Raw genomic sequence first — 13,153 nt, 5'->3', positions numbered from 1 at the left:
TCATGGGAGTTGTGTATTGGTGTTACTGGGAGAGACTGATAGATGGAGAAGATTGATACAGAAATATCGGATTTGTTCAGACTGAGCCTGGACTTCTCATAGTACAAAATGTGTCGCAAAGACTCAACTGCATCCTTTCTATTTAAGAATAATTGCATTTTCCCTCCTAGAGGAAGTGGCATGCACTGTGTACAGTTCACCAATTCGATGGAAAAATGGTGGACCACACAACGCTGTCCTGCAGTTACGAGGAAGTACCCGGATTCGAATGCTTCGTAGTAATATTGCAAGGTCTCTTCATTCTACTTATTTTGTTAATAACTTTCATAATAGTGATCTCATAAAATCATATTTGTTTTCTGATCACATCTTGGCACATAGCATTAGTGCATCTAGTGGGAAGAAAGTGAGATCATAGAGCTCCCCACCCTGCTCCCCTTTCACTAATACAGAATGTTCTCTTAGGAAGAAATACACAAAGTTAAGGTTTACGTGTTATGAACTGCATCTCCTGCCTTCTGCCAAGAAATACTGATCTTGGAACATTCTAATGCGACTGCCATAGTTTGGGGGCTAAAATTTTTGATCATTGTGAAATGTACTGATGAATAATAAGCAGGGTGTTACCCTGCTCTTACATGGATATGCAGGAAATGGGGGGGATATGGATCATGTGTAGGCAGATGGAGTTAGTTTATCTTGGCATCATGTTCGGCACAGACATTATGCACCAAAGACCTGTGTGCAGTACTTTTCTGTGTTCGATGTATTGAGTGTCACCAGTAGACTGCTATGAGCCAGGCAGGATCCCAAGTTTCCATTGAACATTTGAAGGACAGGCAGATTCTCTCCAAAATTCTCATCACAATCATTGCTCAATCATCACCAACAAAAAGAGAATTAACATAGAAATTTGCAGCAGGCTCTTTGTCTGTTCTGCCATTCAATGAAATCATGGCTGATCGTCCAATTCAATGTCCCATTTCAGATTTCTCCCCATATACCTTGTTCTCTTAAACCCTTGTAACCACACCTAACCTCTCTTTGAATATGTGTAATGATTTGGCCTCAACTGTCTTCTGTAATCAGTCTGAAGAAGGTTCTCAACCCGAAACATCACCTATTCATTCGCTCCATAGATGCTGTCTCACCCACTGAGTTTCTCCAGCATTTTTGTCTACCTTCTGTAATAGAAATATAATTTGTTCACCATTCGTGAAACTATTTCTCCCCATATAAATCCTATATGGTTTACCCCATAACCTTAGTCTGTGACTCTGGAGTCAATTATTAAAGAGGTAATAATGGGGCATTTGGATAGCAGTAAAAGGATTAGTCCAAGTCAACATGGATTTATGAAAGGGAAATCATGCTTGACTAATCTTCTGGAATTTTTTGAGGATCTGACAAGTAAAATGAATGAAGGGGTGCCAGTGGACATTCAGAAAGCGTTTGATAAGGTCCCGCACGGGAGACTGGTGACTAAAATTAGAGCACATGGTATTGGGGGTAGGGTGTTGACATGGATAGAAAATTGGTTGGCAGACCGGAAGCAAAGAGTAGGAGTGAACGGGTCCTTTTCAGAATGGCAGGCAGTGGCGAGTGGAGTGCCGCAAGGCTCGGTGTTGGGACCACAACTGTTTACCATATATATTAATGATTTGGAAGAGGGAATTAGGAGCAACACTAGCAAGTTTGCAGATGACACAAAGCATGGGTGGCAGTGTGAACTGTGAAGAGGATGTTAGGAGGTTGCAGGGTGACCTGGACAGGTTGAGTGAGTGGGCAGATGCGTGGCAGATGCCGTATAATATAGATAAATGTGAGGTTATCCACTTTGGCGCCAAAAACAAGGGGGCAGATTATTATCTCAATGGGGTTAGGTAAGGGGGAGGTGCAGCGAGACCTGGGCGTCCTTGTACACCAGTCACTGAAAGTTGGTGTGCAGGTACAGCAGGCAGTGAAGAAAGCTAATGGAATGTTGGCCTTCATAACAAGAGGATTTCAGTATAGGAGTAAAGAGGTTCTGCAGTTGTATAGGGCTCTGGTGAGACCACATCTGGAGTATTGCGTGCAGTTTTGGTCTCCTAATTTGAGGAAGGACATCCTTGTGATTGAGGCAGTGCAGCGTAGGTTCACGAGATTGATCCCTGGGATGGCGGGACTGTCATATGAGGAAAGATTGAAAAGGCTAGCCTTGTATTCACTGGAGTTTAGAAGGATGAGGGGGTTCTTATAGAAACATATAAAATTATAAAAGGACTGGACAAGCTAGATGCAGGAAAAATGTTCCCAATGTTGGGCGAGTCCAGAACCAGGGGCCACAGTCTTAGAATAAAGGGGAGGTCATTTAAGACTGAGGTGAGAAAAAACTTTTTCACCCAGAGAGTTGTGAATTTATGGAATTCCCTGCCACAGAGGGCAGTGAGGCCAAGTCACTGGATGGATTTAAGAGGGAGTTAAATAGAGCTCTAGGTGCTAGTGGAGTCAAGGGATATGGGGAGAAGGCAGGCACGGGTTATTGATAGGGGACGATCAGCCATGATCACAATGAATGGCGGTGCTGGCTCGAATGGCCGAATGGCCTCCTCCTGCACCTATTTTCTATGTTTCTATGGTCCTTCCCACCATCAGAAACATAATTCCTCCATCTATTCCATTTGGTCCTTCATGATTTTGCAATTTTATTTAATTTGAAGTAATACAGCATGGAGAGAGGCCTTTTAACCCAACTCGTCCATGCTGACCAATATGTCTATCTGAGCTAGTCCCATTTGCCTGCATTTGGTGCATAATCCTCTCAAACATTTATTTCCATGCACTTGTGCAATGTTTTTTAAAATATTGTCATTGTACTCATCTCTACAGCTACCTTTAAAGTCCTGTACAATTGCAGTAAAATATCTCTGCCTGTACTCAATTCCTCTCGCTGCGATGGCCAATACAGCAATTCCCTTGTACTTGACTGGTGTACAAGGACACTCGGGTCTCACCACACCCTTTCCCCCTACTCTCACTCTGCAGGTAATCTGCCTAACAGTTTCTGCCACCTGAGTGGATAACTGCACATTTATCCACATTATTACTACAGCTGCTGTGCATTTGCCCACTGTCACAACTTGCCCAAATCATTCTGAAGGTTCTCTGAAACCTTTTCACAACTCGCACTCTCATGCAGCTTAGTGGCATTTGGTGCTACCAGATTTAGTTCCCTCATCTAAATCGTTAACATGTGTATTGTGAATAGCTGGGGTCCAAGCACTGAAATCTGCTCAAGCCTGTTACCTGCCGCTCAGAAGAGGACTTTTTAACATCATCATGAATTCATAGAGATTTATAGAGTTACACAGTGTAATTTCCCTCTCGTAAATGAACATTAAGTTTGACAGACCCTGTCACCAAAGTATCAGCTATTAAACTTTTAATAATGCGCAAATCCCCCATCACTGTTAGAAGAGTACTTTCCTTACAAATGTATTCCTCTTCATCTAAGGAGTATAATTTGTCAATAATTTACTATTGAAAATACTTAATAGCACAATTGCTAAATTTTAATATAGATGTTTTTTGGGCCATCTTTGTGGAAATCCTTTTGCCAATTTGTTGTGGATAATTATATTCACAGCTGTAGGTGAATCTTTCACCCTCATGCTTGTTTTGGTGTCAACACTGAAAATTATTTGGAATGAATCCAAGAATATTATACTATCCTAAGATACTTCACATTAATTAGTTGTTAAAATTTAGCCCAACAATTAAAATTCAGCTTTGCTGATTTCTTTGTCATTTACTTTGAGTAATAAGTCCCTTAATTTTTTAAGTGAGCAAAGCCATAAAGGAACAGTGTGGCGCAGTGGATCACAAAATTTGTCTTTGGCCTTCAGACCTGACATCAAACTCTGCCCAGCCTTCAGTTGTACAAGTCCATCAGTAAAACATTTTGGCAGGCTCATCTCACATTGAATAAATCTGGGCCCATTGCCTTACATTGTATTGGCCACTCAGACATCCAAATGGGAGTCTTAAACGTGAGATGTGTATATGGTTTTGCAAAGGAAATAGTTCTCAAAAGTAGTGTTTTCTTGACCTTATTGAGACAACCATGCTATAAGCTCATTGACCCGACAAGTTGACAGTCGCACATCAACTTCTCATCCATGCTAATAGATGTGCCTATTTTGTTCCCCCTCAATAGGTTATGTGGTGAGAATGGGAGCATTTTACTCTATTATACAATTGAAAATTCCAGAGAATACCACAAAGAGGAAAGTAAATGCATAGAAATAGATCCCGAGGTAAGATAGATATTGTCTTGAATTCATCTGCAATGATATTTTAGAAAAAACTAAATCCGTTTATTTCCTTATATTTATTATTAGAACATTTGAAAAGTTTCTTTCAAATTTTGGGCTTGTGTGCAGTGTGCCTGGACAAACAATTGTTTTGAGTAAACTAGCTGACTGTTTAGTTGACTAGCATAACATCTTAACTGAACATGGAAGTGTAAGATGCTGCATTTTAAACAACTGAGTAAAAAACATTTTTTCTGCAACCATAAAGGTGTCCTGTTTTTCTTCCAGCTCGCTGATGGGGTAGAGCTATTGCTTTGCTCATATCCACAATATATAAAGGTTGATAGTCTTCCAGCTGGAAATCTTGATGACAAGGTAGGAAATCTCCTGGGTTGGAAACTGAGCACACCAGTCCATTATGTGCTCGCCTGATCTGCGCTCGATATCTGAATGTAAATAGGGTTGAAAGAGCTGGCAAACATAGGGAAACAGGTAGAGAATAACATGAAATATACAGAGACAGTATATTTTAACTCATGGATATGATCGGTTAAATAAGAGCATAACAAAAAACAGTACGGTTTCGTGAGCCTGCTCCTCTCCTCGGTGAGATTTTTGCTGATGATTTCTTCTTGACCTCAACTACCCTTTTTTTGCTTCTTCTCTATACCTTCAATTTCACTGATACAGCTTGATACAGCCAATCCACATTCTGTCCCCATCTACCAATATCTTTTCTAGCATAATTCACTAACTATGACATACATTTGGAGCCCTGCTCAGTTATGCTTGTGAAAGCTGGAGAGATAAGGGATAGACAAGTGCAATGGTGGACTGAAGGGCCTATCCCTTTGCTATGCCACTCTATTGAATGGGGTTCTTGTGTGGAGGAGAACATTGGAATTTAATAGCGCTGCTAAAAGCTATGAAAGGTTTTGATAAATTAAATAAGGAGAAGCAACTTCACATAGAAGATGCAGTAACTAGTGAACATAGGCATACAATAACTGGTGAAAGAGCCAGAGGAGGGAAGAAACTTATTTTCCTCCGTGTGTTATGGTTCGGGATATTGCCTGCCAGGATGGACGAAGCAAACTTAATAATATATTGCAAAGGGAATTGAATAAATACACAAAGGAATAAAACGTTTGATGGCTATAAGGGGAATAAAGCAGCAGGGGGGCTGATTGGAAAGTCCTTTCAAAGAACCAGACCAAACATAATAAGCCAGGTGGCATGTTTATGTGTTACATTATTCGCTGAGTATGTTCTGGCCGATGGCCTTTTTTCACAGCTGCGTGATATTAAGGCCAATTCTAACAGTTCAACTACTCTCCCTGCTAAGAACAGAAATCTCAGCACTGACAGATGTTTAAACCTCTAGATGTTTCCAGGTTGTCTTGTTCATTTCCACAATAGAAGTTTATACATTCATAGAACAGTACAGCACAAGAACAGACTCTTCCGCCCGCAATGTCCATGTTGAATGTGATGCCAAGACCATCTCTTATCCACCCGCGCATAATGCATATCCCTCAATTCCCTGCATATCATAGACAATAGGTGCAGGAGTAGGCCATTCGGCCCTTCGAGCCAGCACCGCCATTCAATGTAATCATGGCTGATCATCCCCAATCAGTACCCCATTCCTGCCTTCTCCCCATATCCCTTGACTCCGCTATCTTTAAGAGCCCTATCTAGCTCTCTCTTGAAAGTATCCAGAGAACTGGCCTCCACCGCCCTCTGAGGCAGAGAATTCCACAGACTCACAACTCTCTGTGAGAAAAATTGTTTTATCGTCTCCGTTCTAAATGGCTTACCCCTTATTCTTAAACTGTGGCCCCTGGTTCTGGACTCCCCCAACATCGGGAACATGTTTCCTGCCTCTAGCATGTCCAAACCCTTAATAATCTTATATATTTCAATAAGATCCCCTCTAAATCTTCTAAACTCCAGAGTATACAAACCGCTCCATTCTCTGAACCTATGCTGCACTCCCTCAACAGCAAGAATGTCCTTCCTCAAATTAGGGGACCAAAACTGCACACAATACTCCAGCTGTGGTCTCATTAGGGCCCTATACCACTGCAGAAGGACCTATTTGCTCCTATACAACTCCTCTTGCTATAAAGGCCAACATGCCATTCGCTTTCTTCACTGCCTGCTGTACCTGCATGCTTACTTTCATTGACTGATGAACCAGGACCCCCAGATCCCGTTGTACTTCCCCTTTTCCCAACTTGACACCATTTAGATAGTAATCTCCCTTCCTGTTTTTTCTACCAAAGTTGATAACCTCACATTTATCTGCATCTTCCATGCATCTGCCCACTCACCCAACCTGTCCACGTCACACTGCATTCTCATAGCATCCTCCTCACAGTTCACATGGCCACCGAGCTTCTGCAAATTTGCTAATGTTACTTTGAATCCCTTCATCTAAATCATTGATGTATATTATAAATAGCTGCAGGCCCAGCACCGAGACTTGCGGTACCCCACTAGTCACTGCCTGACATTCTGAAAGGGACCCGTTAATCCCAACTCTTTGTTTCCTGTCTGCCAGTTTTCTATCCATGTCAGCACCCTACCCCCAATACTATGTGCCCTAAATTTGCCCACTAATCTCCTATGTGAGACCTTATCAAATGCTTTCTGAAAGTCCAGGTATACTACATCCACTGGCTCTCCCTTGTCCAGTTTCCTAGTTACATCCTCAAAGAATTCCAGAAGATTAGTCAAGCAGGATTTCCCCTTTGTAAATCCATGCTGACTCGGACCGATCCTGTTACTGCTATCCAAATGTGCACTATTTCACCTTTTATAATTGACTCCAGCATCTTCCCCACCACTGATGTCAGGCTAACTGGTCTATAATTCCCTGTTTTCTCTCTCCCGCCTTTCTTAACACATGGGATAACATTAGCTACCCTCCAATCCAAAGGAACTGATCCTGAATCTATAGAACATTTGAAAATTATAGCCAATGCGTCCATGATTTCTAGAGCCACTTCCTTAAGTACCCTGGTATGCAGACCATCAGGCTCTGGGGATTTATCAGCCTTCAGTCCCATCAGTCTACCCAACACCATTTCCTGCCTGATGTGGATTTCCTTCAGTTCCTTCGTCACCCCAGATCCTCTGGCCGCTAGTATATCAGGAAGATTGTTTGTGTCCTCCTTAGAGAAGACGGATCCAATGTACCTGTTCAACTCATCTGCCATTTCCTTGTTCCCCATAATGAATTCTCCTTTTTCAGTCTTCAAGGGTCCAACTTTGGTCTTAACTATTTTTTTTCCTCTTCACATACCTAAAGAAGCTTTTACTATCCTCCTTTATATCCTTGGCTAGCTTACCTTCGTACCTCATCTTTTCTCCCCGTATTGCTTTTTTAGTTATCCATATGTCTATCCAAGAGCTTCTTAGATGCCACTGTTGTAAATACCAACCCAGGCAACGCGTTCCAGGCACTCACCACCATCTTTTTTAAAATGTTGCCCTGCACATCTCCTTAAAACTTTGCCCCTCTCACCTTAAAGCTATTACCTCCTGCATTTAATTTTTCCATCCTGTGGAAAAAGGTTCTGTTGGTCCAGTTTTCATTTAACTTCCTGGCATACGTTAAGTGGCTGCTTTTAGACTTGGGATTTAGAATGGCTGGGAGACACAACTTCACAGTTTACTGTCAGGGAAGCAGTTGGTATTATGTTTACATACAAAACAAAAGGCAGAATGTATCCCTGACTAACTGTGCATTTGCTTATTTCTACAGATCTCCTTAGCTGTCGCCTTGTATGAAAAAGGTCTGCTGATGACTGAATATCCACTCCTACCCAAGAGAGATTGATCTGGGAGCTGGGCATTTTAAAGGACTGTTGCATCCAGTTATACACTTATTTCATATTTGCATAGTTGTTCATTGTACAAAATATTTAAGATTTGATTTAAATATGATTTTGTTTCCAGTTTGACTGGTATTGTCTTTTTTTATGTAGTTATAGTTATTTAAATTCAAAATGAAGCAAGATCACACCACTATTGAAAAATGCGCTATTGACTAGAATAGATGTGGTATGTGGCTCTACCCCATTGTTATTGGAGAAGCCTTGGTATTTTACAGTGCTTTCTATGTATATGTAATGCAGAACCATAAGTGAATAAGAAATGTGCACAGTATGCTGATGAGTATTGAATTATGATTTTGTGCTGCTGCCACAAGGGGCAGGCAGAATACTCTGAAAAACTATTAAAACAAATTATGTAACCCACCATTTTTGGATTCCTAATTATGTGATGGGTAGAAGTTAGAATTGTGAAGTGAATGCCATAAATTACTTCCATGTATTTGAAAAGAAAACCTAAGTAAGGCCAAAGAGAAGTGAGCCAAATTGGGAAACACTTCCATAGGCTGAATGACCTCCTTCTCCGCTGTACTATTTGATTAAACAGATATCAGGTAAAAAAGGGGGAGGCTGTTAACATTCACTGCTATATCAGGGTAGGTTTGACTGCAGCCACTAGTGCCTACATGTGCACTTTAAACATGGATATCCAGAAGTTGCTCTCAGACCCACCCTGCTGCAACATAGGCTGCAGAATTGTAATGTTCACTGACAGCTGCAATTGAAACAGAATCAGTGTGGTGTATTTACCGAGTATTACTGTGTTAAACATGCCTGACCAGGTTCATGCTGATGTAGGCTTAAGTAATAGATTTTTAAAAGACACAAAAGATTATTACTTTGAGCAGCTGTTGTTGCTGTGAAAAATTAATGCTGTGTCTCAGTTCATCAAGAAAATAAATGCTGTTGATTTTTTTTAATTAAAGGTTTATTTAAGTACATTCTATCAGTCGTTTTCATCTTTCTCTCTATTCCATCTGTATACCCCAATGTATATTTTGTTTCCTGAATATTTGAATTTATTTCCTGGTTTGAACTTGCCCTGGCTTACCAAATGACTAGGCAACCTAGCTCTTTTATGTTCTATTTACAAGTCAACAATTCCCTATACAATGCCAAACTGAAACAAATGTTGGATTAGAGGCTGTCTGCATTGTAATTTCAGCCAAATGTGTGTAGGTCCCTTTCAGATGAATGACAAAGGATGTTCCCTTGCACTACACTTGCTGAAGTATGGATCCGGAACATATTCACAAGGATTTAAACGGGACTGAAGGGCTAGATTTATAAGGAGAGATTGCATAAGCTGGGTGTTTTTTCCAGCAGCATTGGATGCTATGGGGTGACCATATTACATCATGAGGGGAGTAGATAAGATGGATGGTCACTGTCTTTTTCTTCCAGTGTCGGGGAGTTGAAAACGAGAGAGCAGAAGTTTAAGGTAAGAGGAATGATTTAAAGAACCTGAGGGGCATATTTTTCACTCAGATGGTATATGTACAATGAGCTGCTAGAAGACGTGGAAAATTGCTATGTTTAAAATACATTGAGGGAAGTACATTTAAATAAAATGTTTGGAAGGATATGGGCAAAAGGGGACTAGCTCAGATCGACAACACAATCTGCATGGAGGGCAAGTTTCTATGCTGAAGAGCTCCATGAATCTATGTTGAATACATGCAATTTAGCTTGCAGGGTTTCTCTCAAGAACATGATTGGCTGCTCTGGAAAATTAGAGTGCATTGAATCCAGTGAGAGTTTGCTGACAAAACAGAATTGACTTATTGGGAGGAATTTATCTTGGATACAAATTCACAAAGACACAATGCACAACCAGCATCTGCAGATCATTCATACACAATCATCCAGACTGGTTTGGTAGTATCACCAATGACTGACTCATGAAGGACATTGCTGCCTCACTGGGATTGGCAGAAGTTGGTGAGAAGGATCTCCACTTGATATCATCCTTACTAATCCAGCCATACAGTTGCATTTGTCATGAGAACATTGTTAGAAGTGATTACTGCAATGTTCTTATGATAACTTATGGAAAAGCAGAAAATTAGGGAATCAGGAAATATGTCACTTGCTACAGAATAACCTGGTGTTGTAGCCACAATACCTGTGTGATACATCCAGTAATGTTTCTGGTTGATTATTAACTCCCAAGTTGTTGAATGTGGTTCATTAGAGGTAATTCACAAACATTGAAACACAAGACTGCAGATGCTGGAATATTGAGTAACTGCTGGAGGAACTTAGCGGATCAATGTCGCACCTCTGTAGCCTGACACTTCGTCATTTTTAGGTGTGTCCAGTGCTGCTCCTAACAAGCACTTCTGCCGCCTTGTTGAACCAAAGTTAATCCTCTGGCTTGTTGGTAATGGAGTGAGCTGTGTTGAGGCACAGAGGTACCAACACCTACCAGTTGGTGCAGACCCATTTTGGCAGCTACTGTACATCCTGCAGTACTCAACTAACTCAGTTAACGATGATGCAATCGAATCAATCCTGAAGATGGACAGTGAAGTTCCCCAACCAGTTTACTGCCTGTACCCATGCTAGTATCAGTGTTCTTTCAAGTGCTGTACTACATGGAGGAGATTGATTCAGCTATAGGAAGGATGTCATTAATTTGAAAAGTGTGCAGAAGAGATTCACCAAGATATGTGTAGGAAGGAACTGCAGATGCTGATTTAAACCGAAGATAGACCCAAAAAGCTGGAGTAATTCAGCGGGTCAGACAGCATCTCTGGAGAAAAGGAATATGTGATGTTTCGGTAGAGACCCTTCTTCAGACTCGACCCAAAACGTCACCTATTCCTTTTCTCCAGAGTTGCTTTCTGACCCGCTGAGTTACTACATCAGGATATTACCTGGACTTGCGGGCTTGGGTTATAGGGAGAGGCTGGGACTTGCGGACTTTTCCCTTTGGAGCATAGAAGATTAAGGGATGACCCACCGAGGCGTAGAAGATCATGAGGAGCACGGATAATTTTCTTTTCCAAGGGTAGTGGATTCTAAAACCAGAGGGCAAAGGCCTATGATGACAAAGGAGAGATTTAAGAGGGACCTCAGAAGCAAACTTTTAACTCTGAAGGTAGTCTGTATCTGGAACAAGCTGCCCGAGGAAGTTATAGAAGTGGATACAATTACAACTTTCAAGAAACTTGAACAGATATGTGGATAAGAAGAGTTTGGAATGATATGGAACTAGCCCAGAATGGCCAGGTTACATTTGTTTCTTTGCTGTATAGTTATATGACTCTTTATGATGCCTAATGCCATGAGATTTCATGGAGCCCTCAATATTGACTGTAGACCCACAAGACTCACAAAGGGTGGTGGGTGTATGGAACAAGCTGCCAGAGGAGGTAGTTGAGGCTGGGACTATCACAACGTTTAAGAAACAGACAGGTACATGGATAGGACAGGTTTGGAGGGATATGGACCAAACGCGGGCAGGTGGGACTAGTGGAGCTGGGACATGTTGGCATATGTAGGTAAGTTGGGCTGAAGGGCCTGTTTCCACACTATCACTATGACTCTAAGATTAATTTCCATCTCTTCATCAGTGTGCCACCATCTCTGGTGAGTCCGTCCTGTGGATAGTGATGGAGTGTCAGATAAATTGTCTGTAACGTATGACTCTGAGGACAGCTATATAAGGTTGCTGCATTGTTTGTCTGCGGACAGCTCTTCCAATTTAAGTGCCAGTCACCAAATCTTTGCCAGGAGGACTTTCAGCAATTGACTTTGTAGTGTTCACATGCAGTGGTGCATCCAGTTTTAGATGTAGAAATCATGCAAATGAGTGTCTTGAGATGTTATGTGACCTACTAAGTATTTCCACTATTTTAGGGTGTTTATTTCAGATTTCCAGCATCTACAGTTAAAAAAAATTTCTATCAATATTAACTCCGTTCACTCAGGATGAAATTCCAGAGTCCTGCTTCAGCAGGTCAAGTAGCACCATTGGCCAGGTTTAGTCCTGACTTGCAGCGCTGTCTGTTTGGAGTTTGCATGTTCTCCCGTGACTGTGGATATCATTCAGGTGTTCCAGTTTCCCCCCATATCCCAAAAACATTTGGATTGGTAGGATAATTGGTCACTGTAAATTGCCACTAATGTGCGGGCGGACCCTGAGAGGAGTTAGAATAAAATGCAATTAGCAGGCGGTTATTCTAGATTGGTGCTTGATAGTTGGTGTGGTCTCAGTGGGCCGAAGGGCACAGTTCCGTGCTATGTGATTATGACTGACCTTGAGAAGCAGAATGCGGGTTTGGGAGGAGTTGGCCATCTCTGTGCTGATATCAATAGGAGTCAGATTATCTTTCACTCATGATTTAATGAGTTATATATATAAAATGTAACACAGGTTTGCCTGCCCTTATCCATCATGTTCGTTACTTCCAATAGCCTCAATACGTTGTATACACAGCATCAGGTTTGCTGTTTTATCTCTTGTACTTTTATCCAGGATGGTGGTGAGGCGGTCTGTCCTGTTCTGAGAGTGCATGTACTAGGATAATAGTAGGATAAATATCCATCTCTGTCCACATCATCCTTTTCCAAACCTTAATCTGTCAATTCTTTACCAAAAGAAAGAGTGGAGATGGTAAGGTTTATTATAATAATAATAATAATAATAATAATAATAATAATAATATCTTTTATTGTCATTGCACAAAAGCGCAACAAGATTTGGTATGCAGCTTCCATCCAATGTCATAACTTAAATAACTAATCAAATTTAAATTTAGATACCCCGAGAACATGGTTTGTAAGAAGAACATTACAACAGTAAAATAGTCAAAACAGTTCAAACAGACTAAAGTGCAGATGTGTCCGTGCAACGTGACCATCCGAGAGAGACAGTCCATGAGGGGGTGGGGGACACTCAGCAGGGCCGGTTCAGAGCCGCTATAGCTCTGGGAATTATTGGATTAAAACACT

General features: G+C 41.3%; 1 protein-coding gene across 1 annotated transcript in view; it reads left to right on the top strand.

Annotated features, from left to right (window-relative positions):
- Positions 1–9,133, top strand: part of riox1 (ribosomal oxygenase 1) — a 73,841-nt gene extending 64,708 nt beyond the window's left edge. Inside the window, 4 exon segments of the mRNA XM_055639317.1 lie at positions 171–291; positions 4,196–4,295; positions 4,581–4,667; positions 8,065–9,133. Of these exon segments, the coding sequence (XP_055495292.1) occupies positions 171–291; positions 4,196–4,295; positions 4,581–4,667; positions 8,065–8,139 (383 nt within the window). The 3' untranslated portion in view covers positions 8,140–9,133.
- The last annotated feature ends 4,020 nt before the right edge of the window (positions 9,134–13,153 follow it).

This window comes from Leucoraja erinacea, chromosome 8 (assembly GCF_028641065.1).
Source record: "Leucoraja erinacea ecotype New England chromosome 8, Leri_hhj_1, whole genome shotgun sequence".
NCBI lineage: Eukaryota > Metazoa > Chordata > Chondrichthyes > Rajiformes > Rajidae > Leucoraja > Leucoraja erinaceus.
Note: the sequence above shows the minus strand (reverse complement) of the source record. Positions and strands in the feature narration are given on the sequence as shown.